Source organism: Merops nubicus, unplaced genomic scaffold, assembly GCF_000691845.1.
Source record: "Merops nubicus isolate BGI_N331 unplaced genomic scaffold, ASM69184v1 scaffold22211, whole genome shotgun sequence".
NCBI lineage: Eukaryota > Metazoa > Chordata > Aves > Coraciiformes > Meropidae > Merops > Merops nubicus.
In genome coordinates, this window is record NW_008587915.1 from 1 (window position 1) to 21,321 (window position 21,321).

General features: G+C 40.9%; 1 protein-coding gene across 1 annotated transcript in view; it reads left to right on the top strand.

Annotated features, from left to right (window-relative positions):
• Positions 1-1,735: 1,735 nt before the first annotated feature.
• IQGAP1 (IQ motif containing GTPase activating protein 1) overlaps positions 1,736-21,321 on the top strand; it is a gene marked incomplete at its 5' end in the record, with an annotated part of 43,672 nt that continues 24,086 nt past the window's right edge. The window contains 12 exons of the mRNA XM_008949107.1: positions 1,736-1,812; positions 2,727-2,794; positions 3,710-3,823; positions 4,297-4,475; positions 5,147-5,237; positions 5,920-6,083; positions 9,725-9,809; positions 10,919-11,082; positions 11,429-11,589; positions 12,120-12,244; positions 15,696-15,859; positions 18,645-18,735. Of these exons, the coding sequence (XP_008947355.1) occupies positions 1,736-1,812; positions 2,727-2,794; positions 3,710-3,823; positions 4,297-4,475; positions 5,147-5,237; positions 5,920-6,083; positions 9,725-9,809; positions 10,919-11,082; positions 11,429-11,589; positions 12,120-12,244; positions 15,696-15,859; positions 18,645-18,735 (1,483 nt within the window). The remainder of the gene's footprint in view (positions 1,813-2,726; positions 2,795-3,709; positions 3,824-4,296; positions 4,476-5,146; positions 5,238-5,919; positions 6,084-9,724; positions 9,810-10,918; positions 11,083-11,428; positions 11,590-12,119; positions 12,245-15,695; positions 15,860-18,644; positions 18,736-21,321) is intronic.

Here is a 21,321-nt window from a genome sequence, read left to right on the forward strand (position 1 = left end):
CCATCAGCTCCATTCGCTGCCTGCCGCCCCTGGAAGGTGGGAGGCTCCCGGACGAGCCCCCAGTTGTGCGGAAAATGCCGTTGCCAGAGGTCGATGTTCCAATAGGAGACAGAGGAGTCCTGTTCCACGGGCAGATCCCGGTGGGGTCTCTCAGTTTGGCTGGGGGACACAGCCCCATTCTTATCCTACTTTCCCGGCCGCAAATTTCCCTCCTCCTTTCCCCATTGGCTGAGGTACTCAGTGTACAGACTGCCCGGTATGCCTACTACATATCCCCCTCAACATGTACCCCCCTTCACATCATACATCCCATGTCTCATTAACTTCATTTTATGCCTCCCCTGGGAGGAGAAGTTACTATGTAGAAGTTCATTAAGCATGCGTGCTAGTTCCCAAAGTTCAGAGGTTTAGGCTATGTAAATGTCTTGAGGTAGATAATCTAGGTTTGTTTAAATTCATTCAAGTCTCCAGGTGGTTCCTGCTTGGTTCTTTTGTATGTAAAGTGGCCAGACTATCACCTTGGAGCACTGGTGACTGTATCTCTCCACAAAGTGTTTTCCCCCCATTCCCTGCTGTGAAGACAAACTCCATGCTTTTATCATATCAACTGTGACAGTGTTGTGCTGATAGTCAGTTGCATATGTGGATAGTAAGGCTGGGTTTTTTTTTAATGTGGTGGTGATTTTTTTTTAGGTCGTTACGCTTAATCTCACCAAATCCACCATTGTGTAGCTTAATGTGATGTATGTTTTGTTTGCATACATGGTTGCAAATTGAGCACTTTTATTTTTTGGCAAAATTTTTCCAATAACTTGTTGATATTTACTTGTTGAGCCGTGCTGGGTTTTATGATGATTTTATAGGAACAAATTTGGCATTAGCAAATACTGAAATATGCTATTAAGGTTGTTAGGTGTAAAGAAATGAGGAGGAAACTAGACAGAGTAGTGAAGTGCTAGTTATGAGGTGAGATTTTCAGATGTAAATGGGTTTTGGGGTAAATGTGTGACATTTACCCCAAAAGACAGTAAATGTGTGAGGGGTTAAAGAAACTGGGCTTGGTTCCAGTACATTGTTGAAGGGTTATTTTGTTGCTTTAAGTATTTTCCCATATAGAAGAGCCAGGGACCTGATGCCCTGTGATTGTGAGGGCCCTTAGTTGCTCTTGCCTTTACAGAAAGATCAATACTATTTTGTGCTCATAGGCACAGCAAGGAACCTTCCAATAACTAGAAAGCTACATACATTGTCAGCACTTCTGAATGAATTGACACTTCCACTGTTAGTCCCTTGTGTTAAACTTTGAAGAGCTTTTCATCTGAGACTGACTGAGAGGTGCTGTGTCCAGCTAACTGAAAATGCAGTGTGCAGAGCACCTCAGTGCTGATTGGTTTCCCCTTGTCACTGTTTCTGCTCTCGCTACGCAACCCCGTTTAGGCCAAATAAAATCCTCTGTTCTCTTGTTGTGTTTATTTTTCACCTCTTGGCTTTCACCAAAGTCCTCGCTAATACCTCATGACCCAGTATCTTGTTGGGCACAGAGAAGAGAGGGTGTACTCCTCAAAGTGTGGAGAATGCGGGCAGGGAAAGGGAAGCCCTGGGCTGGGTGGTAGAAACAAAAGGAAACTTTGTGGGCCGTTTTATTAGTGTACTGCAGACGAGTTGGGCTTGTCACAGTTACGTGATGTGGCTGTATAGAGTATAATTCAGAGGACTAACTTTGTTTTATCTTCAGATATTCTATCCAGAAACGACGGATATCTACGACCGCAAGAACATGCCCCGCTGCATCTACTGCATTCACGCGCTCAGGTAGGGCACGCGGGGCAGCAATCTAGTTGCTTCTGAAATCTTTCTGCAAACCTGAAAGGCAAGACGGAAGGGACGTGAACTCAAGGCTGCATGAGGATGAAAATTCTAGCAGAACCGTTTTACTAGCTCAGAGCAAAGATCCATGAAGCCAGTATTTTGCCTTGAACAGTGGCCAAATCAGATGCTGAAGGAAAAAGAATCGGTCAAGTATGTTGTGATCACTGCCTTCCCATCTCAGTTCTCACCCTCTGCTCTCTACTCTCTGAGGAAGAGCTAAATGTTTTGTGCCTTAAAAGAAAGCCTGAAGCCCTAAAAGCTGTTTGTGAGAAAGGAAAATGTTAATTTATCTAGGGGTCAGTCACATCACTGAATGAAAGCCATTGTGGTCACAGCATTGTACTGCAGGATGTTCATCTTGCTGACCCCAGTAAGTGATCAAGCAGGAACTGCTGTTGAGAGGTCTCTTAAATTTTAAAACCTCACATAGTAACTGAGTAGGATATAATTTCAGTCCATGAGAAAACTGTGAGGATTCATTTGTTGGTGGTTTGCTCTTCAGCTTGACGGGCCGACACGTCGCACGTTGGCGTTCTTTGTGTGTTATTAGGGGCTTTTTTCCCTGGTGCTAATGGTGAATGCAAATATGGTGTGGAGATGGCTTGCCTGTATTCCTGTTTCATGTTTTTATATGATCCTGGCGAATTTGGTCCTGCATGATGATGTTTGAGGAGGGAGCTTGAACAAGACAAACTTTTGAGCACCCTTCATAGCCTTGACCATTCTGTAATTCACTGTTATGTTGACTTACCCGAGTGGCTCCTTGAATCTGTCTATATCTCATAAAATTATCTGTCCTTGTCAGAACCACAAGGAAATATTACTAGTTGTAATTATTTGCTTACTTTATCTTCTAGCCTGTACCTGTTCAAACTGGGTCTCGCCCCCCAGATTCAGGATTTGTATGGGAAGGTGGACTTCACAGGTAAAACCAAAAGTGCTGATACATGTGCTGCCTTTATCTTATACTCTACTAGACGTTGTATAGATGAATTTAAGGATTGTTACTGTTATTCTAAATGCAAATTAAATTAAAGATTAATGGCTGTGAGAAGTTCTAGTAATTTAAGAAAAGTTTGATTTGGGTGCTTCTGAGCCAGGCTGTTAGATAGCCATTCATTTGCTCATCATTCCTTTCACCAAAAACATCCTCTTAACTTTTTTGCCACTGTTGTAAGATGCTTAAACCTTCCCTCCATCCCTTTAAGAGGTTTCAGTTTGGAACTTGGTAAATTGTTCTGACCTCCCTTGATAGCTTAAAGTGCCATCAGCTAAAGGAAGAGTTTGCCAGCTGATCTGCTGCAGGAGATTCCAGCACAAAGTCTCATGTCCACATGTCTTCCCAAGGTTTCAGTTCCTTGATTTTTGTGAAAGTGTAAAATTCTGTGGTTTATATTAGTGAGGTTCCTGCCTGAGGCTGTGTATCTGATCTAAAAGGTGTATAAACTTTATTTTCTTGCAAAACAGTTGTTGATTGTATGTATATGGCCTGTTGGCAGACGTGGTTGAGGCACCTCAGAATGATGGGGTTGGTTTCCAGCTCCTTGTGGGAGCTGCTTGTTGTCTTCTGGTGAGAAAAACCACAGAATATTCCCATGAGTTTGTCAGAAATGCAGATTTTAGGAAAGTGTGCAAAACGTCTATCAGTTTTCATTTATTTGGTTTCACTTGGTGACTTACACTAAAAGCCTTATCTAAACAGTAATTGTAATTTAGGAACATTTATTAAAAATGTGTTTGTTATATAGTTATCTTGCCTGTTTTTTTGGTGGCAGCAGGTGGTATAGCAGTGCTTATATGGGTTTAAGCCCACATAACACTGTTTTTATGTATGTTTCAGAGGAGGAAATCAGTAATATGAGGCTTGAACTGGAGAAGTATGGTATTCAGATGCCTGCCTTCAGCAAGATTGGAGGAATTCTTGCAAATGAACTTTCTGTGGATGAAGCAGCATGTAAGGAAAGATGGAGTTTTGTTTTATGTGATCACTCAAATTGGTAGATGAGGTTTTGTGTGTTCTTTATTTAGTGTTGTTTTTCATGTCCCCTGTTTTAAGATGGTAGTCTTTTTGATAGGCCTTTTGGAAGACTGGAAAGAGGTTTTTCTTTTTTCCTCCTGTTTTTTGTTGTTGCTGGTTTGGGTGGGGTGGGTTTTTGTTGTTGGTGTTGTTTGTGGAGGGTTTATTTTGTGGGGCTGGGATGTTTTTGGTTATTTTTTTTCTGCTAGTTTTCTACTAGTTACAGTATCATAGTAGGAAGAGTAGGCCGCTGGTTTTTGTGAAGGACACAAAGCCATGATGGAATGACAAGTACTTTAACTGGAAAGCAAAAGAATTACCAATTTCTAAATAATTCTGCTCTTTCCAGTCAATTTTTAACAGAGCTGTTGGGTTTGGAACTAACTAGCAGTCTGTGACTTGTTTTTCAGTACATGCTGCTGTCATTGCCATTAATGAAGCCATTGACCGTCAGGTTCCAGCTGACACTCTTATGGCACTGAAGAACCCTAATGCTATGCTGATAAATCTTGATGATCAGCTGGGATCCACTTACCAGGATACGCTCTATAGAGCAAAGCAAGACAAGATGGAGAATGCTAAAAATAGGGTAGATCAATTCTTCTTTCAAACTATTTGCATGCGCTGCAGTTTTGTGTTTCGGTGTCATCTGTGGGGAATTCACAGAATGAGTGTTACAGTGCTGTACGTAGAGTGCAAGGAGGTTCACTCATGGTGGTAAGCTAGTATATTCCCCAGCAACCTGCCTTCCTGTTGGAGCAGACAGGCAGCTGTTAGCTGTGTTACTCTCTTCAGCTGTCTGAAATATGGGCTGCATGGATATGGAATTCATGTCAGCCTTTGTGCTGGGAGTGCTATCCCTTAATTTTCATACAATACAGATACATTTTCCTAACATTGAAATGATGAGCAAAACTGAATGATGTTTTCAGAAGGGGTCAATATTGTTTTGGAACACTCTATATGAAATGCCAAGCTATGTGTACTGCTTTCTGTGTTCTGGAGCTCTGCTATATGTTCCTATAGAACCATTACATAGAAATAAGGTGTTTCTAGGCTCTTTGTATCCGAGTGTGAGTATGCTTACCTCATAGATATTTACTTCTGGGGCTTCTTTTTGCATGTGGAGAGGCAGATTATCTATGACCTATCACAGTTCTATGTAGATATGCAGTTATCCTCCCTGACCTTTTCAATGAGGAGCTCTGCAAGGGCAAAGGAAACTGTAGAAAGACTGATTAGTGTTTATTTCATCCTCAGATTGCCTCAGAAAATTCAGAGAGAGAGAGAGATGTGTATGAAGAACTTCTGACTCAAGCTGAGATTCAGGGAAACATCAATAAAGTGAACAGTAGGTATCATGCTGAAGTAGTAGTCTTAAAAACAATACCTGTGTTCCTTCTCACTTTCTGTGCTGTTAACGGAAGGAGAAGGAACTCCTCTCTTTTTATGGGGTTTTTATGGTGGCAATTTTTGGCATTTGTTTTTGTGGTGGATTGCTTATTCTTGGTTTTGTGGTGTGTGGGGTTTTTTTTACTTATGATTAGTACACAGCTATAAGCTGAATTCATTTTGACTTCTGTTACCCTTCCTTTTGGAAACAGATAGTCCGTGTCATAGCCACTCCAGCTCTTCATCTTGAGGAGTGCATACTGTTTCCAACCTTCAGTCCCTTTTCCAAGTACTACTTTGGAATTTAATTCCAATTCTGTTTCAGCCGGGTTACACCTAACTGTCAGGTCTAAGTGTTTTTCTTTCTGAGCAGTAGGTTATATAAACCATGGGACTTCCTCACCTAGTATTTCTCTCAAAACTCTGCTTTGCTGTTGCTAGCACATGCAGCCATAGCAAGGATCAACCTTCAGTCCCTTTTCCAAGTACTACTTTGGAATTTAATTCCAATTCTGTTTCAGCTGGGTTACACCTAACTGTCTGTCAGGTCTAAGTGTTTTTCTTTCTGAGCAGTAGGTTATATAAACCATGGGACTTCCTCACCTAGTATTTCTCTCAAAACTCTGCTTTGCTGTTGCTAGCACATGCAGCCATATCAAGGATTGACCTGGCTTTGGAACAAGGAGACTCATTAGCACTGTACGAAGCTCTGGCAGCATCAGCCCTAGGACTCCGAGGATTGCTACGAGAAAATTGTGACTGGTATTTCAAGCAGTTTTTGAGTGACAGACAACAGAAACAGGAGGTATGGAAAAGTCTAGATTACCCTGATTTGTTAGGTTTTTCCCCATACCCTCACCCGTTCACCCTACTGCTGTATACTGATCACTTGCTCTATGCCTGCATTGCAGTTTAGTGTTGGTTTGAAAAAGTTAAGAGACAGAAATATACAGTAAGCATATTTATCATTTAGTTTTCATCTCTGCATATAAAAGGCCAGTATAATGCTTGCATGTATTTATGTATAAACTAAAATACTCTCACCAAACCTTAAAATTGAGTATAGGTGTGTTGTCCCTTTTATTTCACTATTATCAGTGCCCAAATGTGGATATTTGTGTTGTATATGCTTATCTGATAGGTATTGATATGACTTTCACTGTGCAGAATCCCACCATACACCATTTATAGATGTGTCACTTAGGGACATGGTTTAGTGGTGAACTTGGCAGTGCTGGGTTTACAGCTGGACTCGATGATTTTAAGGGTCTTTCCCAACCTAAGTGGTTCTATGGTTCTGCAACTAAGGTTAACCTTAATTTCTCATTTCAAGCCAACTCTTCAGTGTATTTTATGCTGTTTATATATACTGCTTATAACATGCATGGAATAGGTTTTAAAACCTGCATTGTTTCAATTATCACAATGCCATCTGTTAATAGGGGAAAAATATGCTGATACAAAGATGGTTATTACTATTGTACCTCTTCAATAAATTATTTTTTAAAAGCTGCAGGAGGGTAGACAAGTAAGATACTGCATCCATTGGGATCCAAGAAAAAATGCAGACAAGTCAGTTATACAGTTACAACAAACTAGACCTTGGGCAGTGTGATGGATGCATAGGTGCTTGCATGTCATAGGTAGAAAAATGTACCTGGTGACATGACCAAACAGCACTTGCTGCAAGACCTGTTGAGGAGGAGATAAGATGGTTTTTGCACTTTAGGGAGATTAAAAGCGTGTGGAAAAGTTCAGACCACATAATTAAAGCAAGGGAATGAAGAAATGTAATTGTTTTTAGGGCCTTTGAACTATAGTTTGGAGTAGAAGTAGTATATGACAAGCAGTCAAAGAGCTGAATCTATAGTAAGGCCTGGCAGTTCAAATTGATTTCCTGAGTACATGTCAGGTTTGAATGTCTGTTTATTTTTGGAGGGGGTAGCTATGCCTTATCATAAGGCTTTTAAATCTTACCACTGTTAAATCATCAAATGCTGGAGCAGAACTCATTGATAGTGTAAGCCTCAAGTTGCCAGAGTTGGCAGGTGAGAAACAACCACTCGGTGTCAGGCATCAAATCATCAGGTGTAGTTCCCTGCTGTAAGCCAGGGCCTAGCTGAGGGTTGCCTCGAAAAGGGTGCAGCAGGTACAGGCAGGAGGACAGCTGGGAGGCACAGTGTGCTTCTCCCTGGCTGCTGCCAGGCTGCTGGGCTGGCCTCGTGGACGTGGTGCTTCCCAGTGAGGAACAGGTCGCATGGGTTGGCAAGCGAAGGGTGTAGCGAGATGTGCACGGGAGACAGGCTGAAGGGGACCTGCATCTGCCATATGTAGAGAGGTGAGGAGAGCAGTGTTACAAGGGAGTCCCCTGCGTTCTCCTGGCAGTGGACAGGATCGATGCCTCTCTGCAGTGTCTGTGCACTGGTGGATGCAGAGTGGAGAGCGGGCGGGAGCTATTAGTCTGTGTGCAGTGGCAGAGCTGTGACACCACTGGGGTCGCAGAGGTGTGATGGGATAGCTGCCAGAGCTGGAGCACTGCTATGGACTGGATACAGATCAGTTAGGAGGGACAGGCCAGGGCAGTGATGAGGGAAGTAGCCCTGTGTGTGAGGGGGCAGCTGGAGTGCAAGGTGGTCTGCCTTGAGACTTAGGATGAACCGTTTGAGAGCTCGTGGGTCAGGATCAGCAGGCAGACCAATGTGTATGACATCGTGGTGGGTATCTACTGCTAAAGAAGTAGATGAGGCCTTCTTCAGACAAGTAGAAGATGCCTTGTGTTCACAGGTCTCGGTCCTCCTGGACTCAACTGCCTGATAAGCTGTAAGAGCAACTCAGCAGTACAAAAGCAATCCAGGATATTTCTGGAGTGTGCTAGTGATAATTGCTTGGCATGATAACTGAGGACTTGGTGAGGGAAGGTCTTTTGCTGGACCTAATACAGCCAAGGAAGAACTGTTTGGAGATGGGAATCATAGAATCATGGGAATCTACATCAGAAGAAATATAGACATGATGTCTGAGCATGCAGGGTGGGGTTAAGAAAGCCTAAGCATGACTGGACCTTAATCTGATGGGGAATGTGAAGGGCAACATGAATGACTTCTACATAGTCTTCCATTTGCTGTTGATATCTAGGGAAAACTTGGGACTATCAAGTCAGTCAAGGGAGCAGATGACAGGGAACACAAAGGCTGTGGGTACCAAATACTTTATTTGCCTCTTCTGAAGGAAGCATGCCTCAACTGAAAGGCTTACAGCAGTAATTCATAACCATTAGTGATGCAAGATTTGCTTGGTCAGTAGCTAAATGATGTTCCTTGAAGAGTGATTCCTTACAGTGCATGTACTGTTTTGGGATACTCTTTCTATCCGCAGTGTACTGCTGTACTTTGTGAGTGTTCCTTGGGATTCTGCGTGAGTGCTGGAGCTGGAGGATGTGTGTGTTGCTGGAGTAGTCTTCAGTAGGGGTATGAGGACTTCTGCTGCACAGTCTTAGCTCTGCAGCTGTTGGTATTCAGAAGATTTGTCACTTATCTCTGAAGAAAGATCTTTACAAGCTGTGTTTATTTGGACCTACAGTTATGAGAAAATAGGAAAAGTGGAGGCTTTTTAGGAGGTCCTGTGAAGCTTTGATGTGGCAGAAAGTGTCCGTAGTCGTCCAAAGATGTGTCTAGGGGTGAAATAGGGCTAGGAAGACTTTTACCAGGTTTTTTAGTAGCCACAAAAACCAAGCTGTTTTCTAAACTGCAAAATCAGGTTGCACATTCTTCCAGAGAGTAATAGAAAGGTCTTGCTACGTAAATGTGTCCTGTTGGCACTTTTGAAGAGTTGTCATCTTTACTGTGTGAACTATTTGAAGAGTCATGACCTGTATGGATACTACCCAAGTTACTCGAGCCCTCCTATTCCCCAGTCCCATTTTCTACTTGTGTTCATAGAGTGCCATATAGTCCAGGAAGCTTGTATGTGTAAGGCAGCACTTCATGTTGTCCATTTCTGATGTTCTGCTAACTCTTTTGTGGCTTAGAGATAAAATGAAATGTTAGTGTGGCACTTCATGGGAAACCACACAGGTGCCAGTTTCATTTCAGCACTCAGCTGATGTACAGGGAGTCTTTTCTCACAGAATTGCCCGCTTTGTCTTAAATGTTGTATCATTTTGGAAGCTTAGTCTTGCCTTTAACTGCTGTGTTTGTGGGACTGCACTTGTAATGCTGTAAAAGGGATCAGGCTGTACACATGTGTACACGTTTCAGCACATGAACCAAGAACTTGGTGAGTAATTTGTCTGCTTCCTTACGTATATGGCATTCTTTGTTTACAGAAGCTGTGTGGCATTGGGGTGCTTTAAGGAAAAGCTATTTTTTTTTTCCTTTTTGCTGAGCTATATGAAGTGAATGAGCTGACATTGTTTCACCCTCCTGGTCCTTTTTTTTTTCCCTTCAGGCTGGCCTTACAGGTCCTCTGCAGAAGGAAGAGTTGCAGTTGGGAGTGGATGCCGCTAACAGAGCAGCACAACAGTATCAGCAAAGTAAGCATCAGCAGAAATTATTGCAGCAAAGTGACCATGGGTGTGGTCAAGTAGATGTGATGGCCCAATATTTGGGTCTGTGTGGGAATACGTGACATCTCTCTCAAACTGTTATGAATGTTAAGTACTTCATGATTGCTGAGAACATTAGAGAGAGATGGTTCCCCTGGTTATTTGTACTGCTTTCATCCAGCTTTTGCAATACTGCTGATATAACAGCATATAATTCGAAATATTAAGAAACAAGGAACTTTGTAGACCTTAATCTCTTTTTTCTAGAATACTTGTGTGAGGTTTTGTGCTATGGATCTGTGAGGGAAATCTGGATTGCTCTATGAGGTGTGAAAGCTAGGTTACCTGCTGACCATTGACATAAAGCTTCCTTGGTTTGAGCTACCTTTAACTGTTTCTGAATACCAGGTAGCAAATAAAATGCAGATTACGATGGCTGATTGTTTTCTGATTGTTTCTGATACTGTGCAGATTTTGGAGAAGAATGTTCAAGTTCTGGCTGTGCAAGAACAATTATTTCACTTCGTAATAGGTAGAAAGGGGAATACTAGAGATCTGGAGAAGAGAGGGTTTAGAATAGAATAGGAAAATAGTGAATGCCTAATAACTAGGAGGCTACCTTTAAAGTACCTTACTTGTTCAGCCTGGAGCTCAGTGTTTGTCTGCCTGCCTGCAGTATTTTAAAGTTGGCCACTGCACATCCACTGTGGAGTGCCTGTTACTGCCTGGAGCATCATAGATGCAGGCAGGAAGAAAAAGTTGTTACTACTCATCCATCCCAAAATTTTCAATTACGAGGCTTCTTACTGTCAGAAGCCTGAAATGGTGAAACAGTGCTTTGATAACCAGGCAAAAAGGTGAACTGGTTTTAAACATGAGCTTTATTTTAAAGAAGGCATTGCCTATTCCAGTTGTCTGCAGCAATGGAAGACTAACCAGGGAAGTATGGGTGAGAAAGCTTGACTCATTTTCTGCAGTTAAGGGAATTATTCTTTATTGTTATGTATCTGATTATGGGTAGAATAAAAGTGCTATTATTATTGGGGATTCAACTGTCTGACTTCCTAATTCCTTATGCTACCTCTTTGAACTTCTAGGGCTGGCAGCAGTAGCCAGAATTAACTCTGCGATTCGAGCAGGTGATGCTGAGAAGACTGTGGCAGAAATGATGAATCCAGAGGCCCAGTTACCAGAGGTTTATGCGTTTGCTGCAGATCTTTACCAAAGGGAGCTGGCTACCTTGCAGCAACAGAGCCCTGAAGTATGTACCATGAAGATGCTATGGATCACTGTGTCTACCTTATCTTGTTTTATTAAATGCGTTCTCAAGAACAAACCTGTCTTGAGTCTTTATAGAACTGCTGTGGTGTTCAGTCTGTTCTGATGTGAAGTTTAATCCCTAAATCGTTAGCTACTTGGCCCTGTAAGATACTACTTTAATCTCTTAAGGTCCTAGCTTTATGATACTTATCTTTCTATTTCTGTGTCTTAAAGGTTGTCCCTTTGCTTTGTTATGTCTGTTCTGACAGCCTTTGTTCTTTGTTCTTTGTGCAGCAATAGTTTGTAAAGAGTGAGTGGAACTAATTTGTTGTCCTCTTTGTGTGCAGGGTAACCTCACGCATCCAGAGTTATCTGTTGCTGTAGAGATGCTGTCTTCTGTGGCCATGATTAACAGGGCCTTGGATTCAGGGGATGTGAATACAGTGTGGAAACAACTGAGCAGTCCTGTCACAGGGCTTACAAACATTGAGGATGAGAACTCTCAGAGGTGGATATGTCAAGGAAACATGTCTGTCTTTGATGTCGCTTGTATTCTGTGACGTTTTGAAGTTTTTCCCTCTTATGCTTTAGTTTATTTCTGTGTTTTTTTAATTACAGTATTGACTTAATCTCCATTTGCTCTTGCATCTTTTTTTTTTTTTTGCAATTACTGTTTCTTGCCTGATTTTTGTCCTGTCTCTCAATGCTTTCTCACAAATTTAACATTAAAGCCATGTTGTGGTACCATTAGGTTGTCATTAATACTACACCAGCTCACCCACCCTGTTCTTTGCCATAGATCCTCATTTAGTATTTCAGTGCTTTTGTTGATTATTTCATATTTGGCCTGGCCACCTTGCACACAGCCTTTCTTCTTTCTCTCCTCCATTTTTGTATTTGTTCCTCTTGAAACCCTCTTATTACCTCTTCTGGTTTGTGTACAATTCTCATGCTGTTTTGTGTTCCCTAGCTGGCTTGTGGTGATGTGATTGTGTGTTGTGGTTTTTTTTGGTTTTTTTTAACTCTCTTCTCTGACAGATATATCGATGATTTAATGAAGCTGAAAGCTCAAACACGTGCTGAAGGAGATGAATTTATCACGTGGAATGATATCCAGTCATGTGTTGATCGTGTAAACATAGCTGTACATGAAGAACATGAAAGTAAGTTTGTTCTGCTCAATTCATGCTAGATTGGTCCTTGCTCCTAAGGAGTCCTAAAATTAGATGCAGCACAAAAAGTTATTGATTGACTTGTAGTTATCATACATTAGATATCTAGGAAAGTCTTAGCTGTGAGCAATATGTGGTGGTCTGTTATATAAAGGCTTAATAGCAAATAGTTGGTGGAGAGATGAAGCAGTTAGGAGTGTTTGTTGAATTGAAATCAATATCTCTAAAAAGTTCATTAGTTCTTCCAATACAAATGTCAACCTTTTTTGGATAACAAAATGCACTGTCTGCTGTCAGTGTCTAGTATTAGTCTAGAATCTTGTCTGATTTTGCTTCAAACCCTTGGATTTAAGGCAAACTAGTATTACTAAAATCTCTGAGTTAATTGCAGCCCAGTCTTGGAGTACTCTGTTCCCCTTCCTAATTTGCTGCATTAAGTAGAAGTAGTCTTGTTCTCTGTTTGGCCTCAGTCTCTGCATTGTTCAGGTTTTCCTCTTCTCCCTTTTAGTCTTACTTTTGAATATGCTTTTTACTTTTCCAGTATTTAGTGGAAGTTCCCCAGACTAAGTCCAGGATCCCCCTCTTTACCTGTGGCTGATCTGCCCTGCAAATGCAAGATAAGCTATGCATCTTTGTGTTGATGACTCTCAGATGCAAGTACTTGTCAGATGCGTTCTTCCAGTGCTTGAGGAGCTTGAATGAACAACAGAGAAGATTAATTATTTCCAGGTTATCTTCTCAGTTCTTTAATTCCTAGCTATATTAACACTACTTAGAGTTTACAGCTTCTTGGAAGATCATTAGTCCAAATATTGCGTCAAAGAAACAGGCTTTTGCAGTTACTTGGATTCAGTGATAGATCAACAGAGATGCCCCCCAGAAGTTATTCTTATATGCCATTTGTTCAAGAGTTATGTATTCAAATGTTTTTGTTTAAACCTGTAATACAGACCTTCCTTTTTTCCAGGAACATTTATTTATCCAATCAGTTTGATGTCATTCACATTCTAAGTTCCACATATTGGGACTTACATCTCAAATTAGAGTTGAAATGGAAAATGCTGACCTTTAAGAGGTTAATTGCTTTGTTTACAATTGGTTCCTTCAGGACATCAGAAGCTTTTCTTTTCTGTTTTAACACTGTGTATCACTATTAGTTGTTAAAACCAGTATCTGTAAAAGCTGAAGTGATTGACAAATGACATTTTGACCAGTAGAAGAAGAATATGCCTGTGCAGTTGTTGCCTTTTAATATGGAATATTAGTAAAGTGAGAAAAAAACCTCATCTGGAAAATATGCAAAACTCCATAGAAGTTATAAGTGTATGCAGCAAGTGCAAGTAGCAAAGCTTAAATGCTCATGAGGGAAACAATTCCTGATGCAAACAGAGAAACGTGCATAGGTGTTAGCCTAAGTTCTATACTTCTTCTAGATCCTTTTTATTTAATTTTTTTTGTGGTGTTTATATTAATAAGTGTGTTTTTGAAGTGATAGAAGGCTGGGATTGAGAATAATGATGAAAATTTCAGCAAAACAGGAAACTGGGGTAATTCTCCTTTCTCTAAGACAATATTAGTTGACTTAAAATGCAGAGTGGAGGTAGAGGAGTCCTTGAAAAATAACACAGTTAAGCAAACTTACTCTTAAGTAAATCCTTGTGAGGTTCTGTATCAGGTGGTTTTATTTTCTATTTTTTTTTTTCCAGTTTCATTAAGGGACCATAGTTTTGGTTATGACCAGTATTGAAAACCAGCATATGCAAATAGCATGACACTCACTTTCAAGTCATCTTCATAGTATTTAGCTCAAAGCCTTGAACTGTAAGAGGGGAGACGTTTGTTGCAAATGTGGAGGTGATGATAGTTTCTGTTGTACACTGAGACAAGTGTCTCCTGCCACTTCTTGTTACGTAGTTGAGTTATTTCACCTCAGAAAAACTTTATACTCTGGAAAGGTTTAAATTTCAGTCTAAGAGCCTACTATCTTGATTAACTTGTTTCCTGGATCTCCAAATAGACACTGGGTTTCCTGTTGGGGTCACAGATTTGTTGAAAACGTAAACACAGACCCACAAGGTTGTGTGCATACACCAAGATGCTAGTTTCAAAGTTTCTTTTCTATATAAGAGGTGACAGAAGAAGTCTAAAAGTTCCACTGCTTATCCTCTAAAAAAAAGGTGGAGAAAATTCAGTAATGAGAGAAGCTGTTCTCACTTGGAATTTCTTAATTCTTTGATCTGCTCAGATATGCTCTTAGGCAATGACATTTTCTACCTCCTGTCTATGCATAAGTTAATCTGAGAAGGTCCTGAAGGCATACAAGCATATACTTTTCATTTCCATTATCACTGTAAATAGCTTCAAAATAAAAAATACTTTCTACTGGGGAGCTATAACTTACTGCTGTTCCATGGAGTATTCTTCTCGTGCCCTTATTAGCAAATGGATTGGAGAGTATTACTACTTACCTTACTGCCCTTTCCTAAGTCAAACAGTTGCCATGTTTACTTTTTGACAGAAACCATGCCATCATTTCATTATATTTTTCCCTGATCTCTACTTCATCCAAATGGCACCTAAGATCTTCCTAAGATGTTCTGTATTTCACTGTGATTCTCTTTCCTGCGTAGAAGAAAAGGTCACAATCTTCAGATAGGTTAACCATGGTTTGAAATCCCCACACTGAGCTCCTTACTTTCCTCTGTCTAAAAGATCTCTTGATTCTGCAGTGATCAAGCCTTAATTTAAATTGATCCTTCTTTAAGCAGGGAATTGAATCAGGTGACCTCTAGGGTCCAGCTCAACCTAAGTTATTTTGCAGTTCGTAGGAGATGGTTGCTGTAGGTAGGGCATGTATGATGCAGACACTGTTTGCATTTAGTCTAACTGTAAGTGATTTTTTTTTTTTATTTAGCTGAATGGCAAGTCTACTGTACTTGAATAGCATCCATGTCTCTGATAATACAGCTAATGCTACATAGGTTTAATAGAAAGTTTTCTATAATATTTACTGTATTTTAAATAGTATTCCATGCAAATCTTTAGTTTTGTGCAAAGATTTCTTTCTAGAGGTGCCAGGACCATGGAAAAATGTAACCTGTGAAGTCTGGCCATTTGGGCTTTGGTAATTTTCTGCTGCTGATTCTGAGCTGGATATCTGAGGACTCAGTTCTGTCCCTGCATGTGGTCTCCCTGAGATAAGCTTTTTTATATTTTTTGTTGCAATGTCCAGGTATCATGACTGTTTTAAGATGCAGAAATAGTCTTTACTAGTAAATAATGTTTTGTTAAGTACTGCAGTTCTCAGCCACTGAGATAATAATGTTTTGTTAAGTACTGGTTTAGGCAGGGCTAACTGCATTTTTCTTCTGAAGCAATGCTTACGATGATTGTTGACCAAAAGTGGAACTTTATATTTCACCACCTATGCTTTTCTCCCTAGGGATTTTGGCAATTGGCCTTATCAATGAAGCTCTGGATGAAGGTAACTCGAAAAAGACTCTTCAAGCCTTACAGATTCCTGCAGCAAAATTGGAGGGTGTAGCCCCAAAGGTGGCACAGCATTACCAAGATACGCTACTTCGAACCAAGAGAGAGAAAGCACAGGTGGGTGCAATGGAATGCACCTCTCAAAACACCTTTACATCTGTGTGAGGGGTTCATGACTCGTCCTGGAAGCCAGGAATCAAATCTGGAAGTGGAGAGCTGGGCATTCTGCATGCCACCAACTGATTTTACCCAGTCAGTTTGGATCTTTCTGTACCAGAGAGAGACAATTGCAATGAGACCATATGAATCTTCATGCACTACAGATGGGTATAAGGATATTGACTGGATAAGATTCCTTGCTACAGCTAATCCCAGGGTCTAGAATGAGATATGTCTTGTTTGTGGAGAAATAGTGTGCCTCATCTGTTTTCACAAGGAGACAGTGTTCATTCTAGTAGTTCTGAACTTCTGAATGCAAGTTTCTTGAAAGCTTAAGTGATTTTTTATTTTTTTTTTGTGTTCTTTGTTAAACGTAGTCATAGGCATAGTTATATACAGCAAAAAGAAAGTTTCTAAAAGTGAAAAAATCTATTAAGTGATAAATTGAAAAGGAAATGAAGCAAAATACGTGCTACTGGCAAATTGTATGCTGATGCCTTTTGTTCACCTGGTGACACTTTTATTGCTAATGATGTTTTTCAGCAGTAGTTGTCCTTATTAGCCAAGGACTTCTACCTGCTTGTGGGTAGTTGCCACTTTCACTAAGTTTGGAGGTGAAGATGCAGAGAGGAAGACTGAAGTCTCATCTCAGGGGTTTAGGAGAGGGCATGAGTGTGCACCCCTCTGTACGCAACTGGTTTTTTGCATAGTGTCGATAGGATACTGATGATACTTTTTTTCCCCTCATCTATTTACAAAGAAGTGGTGGACATCTCTGCTTTCAGTGGCATTAGGGTGTGTTAGTGGTTTTTTTTTTGTCTGCTGTGGAGCTCATTGTTCTTATACCAAGGCAGAATTCTGAGTAGCTACCAAGATCTAGACTGTACTGAACATTGCTGTTTTGGTTTGAGGGTTTTTGTGGGGTTTTGTTTTCTTGTTTGATTTGTTTGTTTGACTAAAAGTTAACCTGCATGATGGCAATACCTGAAAACTGTACACATTTCTGATTAAAATCATTAAGCGGCTTCCTGCTGCAGCCTTGAAAGGGTTAATATTCCTCAGGAACCCATTTTGTGCTGAAGCATTTCCTCTGGGTGAGTCAGAATGAAATAATGAACTCTTTTTAGCCAGTGCTTCAGCCTGTGCCAGGCTCTGCTGGTAACTTCTCGGTGGCGTGAAATTACCTTATTTAGGCATGTGTTCAGTTTAGGGCTTCTCCCAGCAGCATGGCAGTCACTTCAGAAATCAAAAGATTACATTTTAAAGTAACCTCATGGGGAAACAGCCACTAGCTGAAGTCAACTGTCACTGACTAGGGGTTTCTGTACCATGGGGCCGAATGAGGTTGTAGTTCACCACAAGATGTTCAGCTGCTTATGTGAATGAGGAGCACTTTATGATGCATGTTCCCCATGTGATAAGGAGAGATAAACAGCAGACCCTGTACTATGTTACACTTTCTGTACCTTCAGGAAAGCCTGCAATGGTAAATCCATAGAGAAGAATGGAATGGTTTTGATTAGTCTTTGGGTTGACTTCTGCTGGTAGAGATTACTGTAGAGGAAGTTGTTTCTTGGATTATTCTCCTCTGCTCCTTGGATGGGAATTTTGCTGTTGCTGGTACTCTCGCAGCACTGTCTAAGCTTTCAGATGAAACCTGCCTGTGAAAGGCATGTTGGTTTCTTGATTGAAATATCATGAAGCATGTCAGTTTGACCTGCCAAAACAGCGGGGAAAATGTGGAGGACATGTAAGGAAACATTTGTTCATTTGCAGCCTGGCCCCAAAACTCTTGAATGCTGTAAATACTGGCTGTTTTGTGCAGTCTGATGATTATTCCATACCAGAAGTCAATGTTTCCTGTGTTCTGTTTGTATGACTAGAGTTGTCAGAGGGGTGGCAGTTGCATCTTGGCGTTTCTTTCAGTAGCACCTACAGGAAGCAACAGTGGGTGGGGAGAGGCTGTGCTTGGCAGCCACTGGATCATTGTTCTTTGTGTGTTTTGGGACTTGCTAAACACTTGCCTCTTTCCTCTTCTCAAATTTTTCATGTAACAGTTGATTGGATTTCTTCAAATCTCAGCCAAAATACAGGATACTGTGATCACTGCTCCTTGACAAGTAATCTGTTAAAACAAAGACTTAAAATGTGGCTTTGACTGGTGGGTGTGTGTACACCCAGCCACAACAGGTACAATGCTTTTTTGTTTGCTGGTTTGTACAGGCTTGTAAATGTCCTGGACAGGGACAGGAACAGCCTGATGTGGCATTAGTTACCTGTGAGGTTTTAGCTTCTGCACACAGATGTGCATTGGCAGTGTTTTGTTCTAGGAGCTCCTTAGCCGTGTTCTGTGGAAAGACTAACTTGTGTTCCTGGAAAGTTGTGGCCTCTTGGCGTGTACAGCTTTAGGACTAACGGGTACCAGGTCATTGGCCTTGTAATCTCTTTGCTTATCAGAATGATTCCCACTGACAGAATTTTTTCTGTTTCCTGAAAAGAGTTTTTGGCTGGGAGAGGGTGTTGAAGTCTGGTAATGCTGTAGTAGTCTCTGCTAGTCACAAATCACAAATACACGTGATGTCCTTGTGTTGGAGTCATTTAGAAAGACTGAAATGCTTCTTACTCCCTGTGATATGGAAAACTACTACACTGGCTATTGTTGAGTATGGGTTGGTTTACTTTGCAAAGTAGTGCTACTTTTCTTCTCATGCTGTGTATGTTTTTCTCATCATGTTCTCTTCAGGACACACAGGATGAAACAGCGGTACTTTGGCTAGATGAAATTCAGGATGGAATTCATAGGGCTAACAAGGACACAGAGGAGTCTGAGAGATGTAAGTATCGTTGCATAATATTGCAATTAATTCCTATTATCAAGCAAGTACTGTTTACTTAAGGCAAGGCTGGGAGCTAGAAATGTCATGTCAATGCGACAAAGGAAATAGAATGCGCTTACATGCTTCTGGTGTATAAGTTTTTCTTCAAAGAGTGAATGTTAGATTCTTCAAATATCAAATTTTTACCTTTTGGGAGGATATGCTATTTAATGAATTTTGCATGTGAGGGTGTTAACTCACTAGGCAAACCTCTGTTGAATTTTTGTTGTTTGCAACTAATTGTGTGTGACTGTAGGTGCTTAGTTAGGTAAAAGAATGTTTATGTACACAATTTAAGTGGTGTTCCCCAGTGCACATTAACTTTATTTGTGTGGTGTGCTGTTGTCTTGGTATGGTTCTATTAAGTATTTCTAGGCTACCTTGCATCTTTTTCAATTACAGACAATAATAGGTAGCAGTGATCTCCAGCTTTGCTCCCTAGCACAGTTTGCATGTGGACTGGCCCACTCATTATCACATTCCAGTCTTTATATTGATGTAATCACTGTCTCTAGAAATAAGTCATTACTACTCATTGCTTAGTTTCATGGGTTTTTTTCGCTTTCTTGTGGGTTTTCTGTGGATTTTTTTTTCCTGACAGAAGCTTTCTCTTTAACAAAACATGGGGTTTAAAGTCCTCTGATATATTCCAATGGCCTGCTCTCCATATATGGCATTTTCTTTGCTGGGTACCACATGCTTCAGAGAGCTTGCTTTTATATATTTTAAAAATAGGATACTGTGGTGGGTTAACCCTGGTTGAGCACCAGGTGTCCACCAAGCTACTTTTATCACCCTCCCCCTCTTCCTCTCCCTGCTCTGCAGAGCAAAAAGGGGAAGGAAACTAAGATGGAAATAAAACCATTGTGGGTAAAAACAAAGGCAGTTTAATGAAAAGTAAAGCCAAGCAATGTTCTGCATGTGGAAGTGAAGGGGGGAAAAAAAAAAAAATTATTCTCTACTTCCCATCAGCAGGTGATGTCTGGCCCCTTCCTGGGAAGCAGGGCTCCAAAACCTGTAGTGGTTGCTCCAAATGACAAAGGAGTGGTCGTCCCCTTACTCCTTTGTACCAGCTTTATAATTGAGCAGATCTCATATGCTCTGGAATATCCCTTTGGTCAGCTGTCCTGGTTATGTTCCCCCCAAGCTCCTGTCCCCCCATCCCACTGTGGGTGAAATGTTAGAAAGAGCCTTGGTGCTGTGTGAGCACTGCTCAGTGGGAGTCACAACACAAGTGTCATCAACACCCTTCTAACTCCCAACACAAAAGCCCTGCACCAGGAGGGCTGCAATGGGGAAATCAGCTCAGCCAGACCCCGTGCAGATACCATTCTATCTGCATTTACTGAAATTCTTTAGTTCTTCCATTACGTTCAACCTATGCACCTACCTGCTTGTTTTGCTTGATTTGTACAGTATTAATAACTGTTTTCTCTATAGTCACCTTATATTTTTCTTCATTCTGTTTCCTCATCTCTGATGTGCTCAAAAAGTCTCACTTTCCACTTAAAGGTCTCCAAAGATGCACAGTCAGTCCCTTCTGATCTTGTTTCGAATAGGCCAGTGTAAGGGAAACTGAAAAGTTTAATGTGAGTTTGTTGCCTTATGAAAGAGGTTGTCCAGAGACACTGGAATCTCTGTCCTTCGAGATGTTCCAGACGTGGTCAGACGAGGCTCTGAAGTTAGCCCAGCTTTGAGAGAGGGATTGGATTAGGTTGCCCTCCAACATGAGTTCTTAGAGAATACGTGTATCAAATACGTAGGGTTTCTCTCATGGTTGTTTCCTCTTGTCCTCACTGTGTTGGCACAGAAACTAACTTGGTTTTGTATTTTGTGCCTTGTCTATTTGTATTCTTTATTTGTAGATGTTCTAGAAGAGAAAATCCTAACAGGTTCAAAAAACCTTTCTAATGAAAGTCACAATGAGTTTGTCCAACTCCATTGCCTAGATCAATTTTTGATGACATTATTTGGTTAGTGAATTCCCCTCTCAACTGCTAAAAAAGGGGTGGGGGGATAGGGCAGAGCTTTTCCTGTTCATCTGTGCATCTTAGTGTTTGCTGCTAGCACTACTAGTGTAATTTTTTCATCATTTCTCCACCCACTGACCGCTTTGGCAAGGCAGCAGCTTGAACGTCATGACAAGGAACATTTGGTCAAAAGCAGAATTAAAATTTATGCCTTTAAGACTGAATAAGATCTTTAGATACCCTTATCTGTCCCTGTAGGAACAGACCTTTTTGCAGTCTTACCTAGTGCTGAAATTTATTCTCTCTAATATTTGCTGTGTCAGTGTGATTCCTGTGAATGTATTTGAGCTGCAGTTCTGGAGTAGTCCTGGAATGATGTGCTGTTATTTTTTTCTCTCTTCCACTGACCTCTGTTTCCTTGATCAGGTTTCTGAATTGTTTACAAACTGCTCCATATTTTTTCACTAGAGATGGATGGTGCTGGTTGTTGAAAAGGCCCATTTTCAGTTGTGACTGGCTCTGCCAGAAGAAACTGCCTTAATTAGAACAGATGTCAGAGTAGAGCTGAAATGTG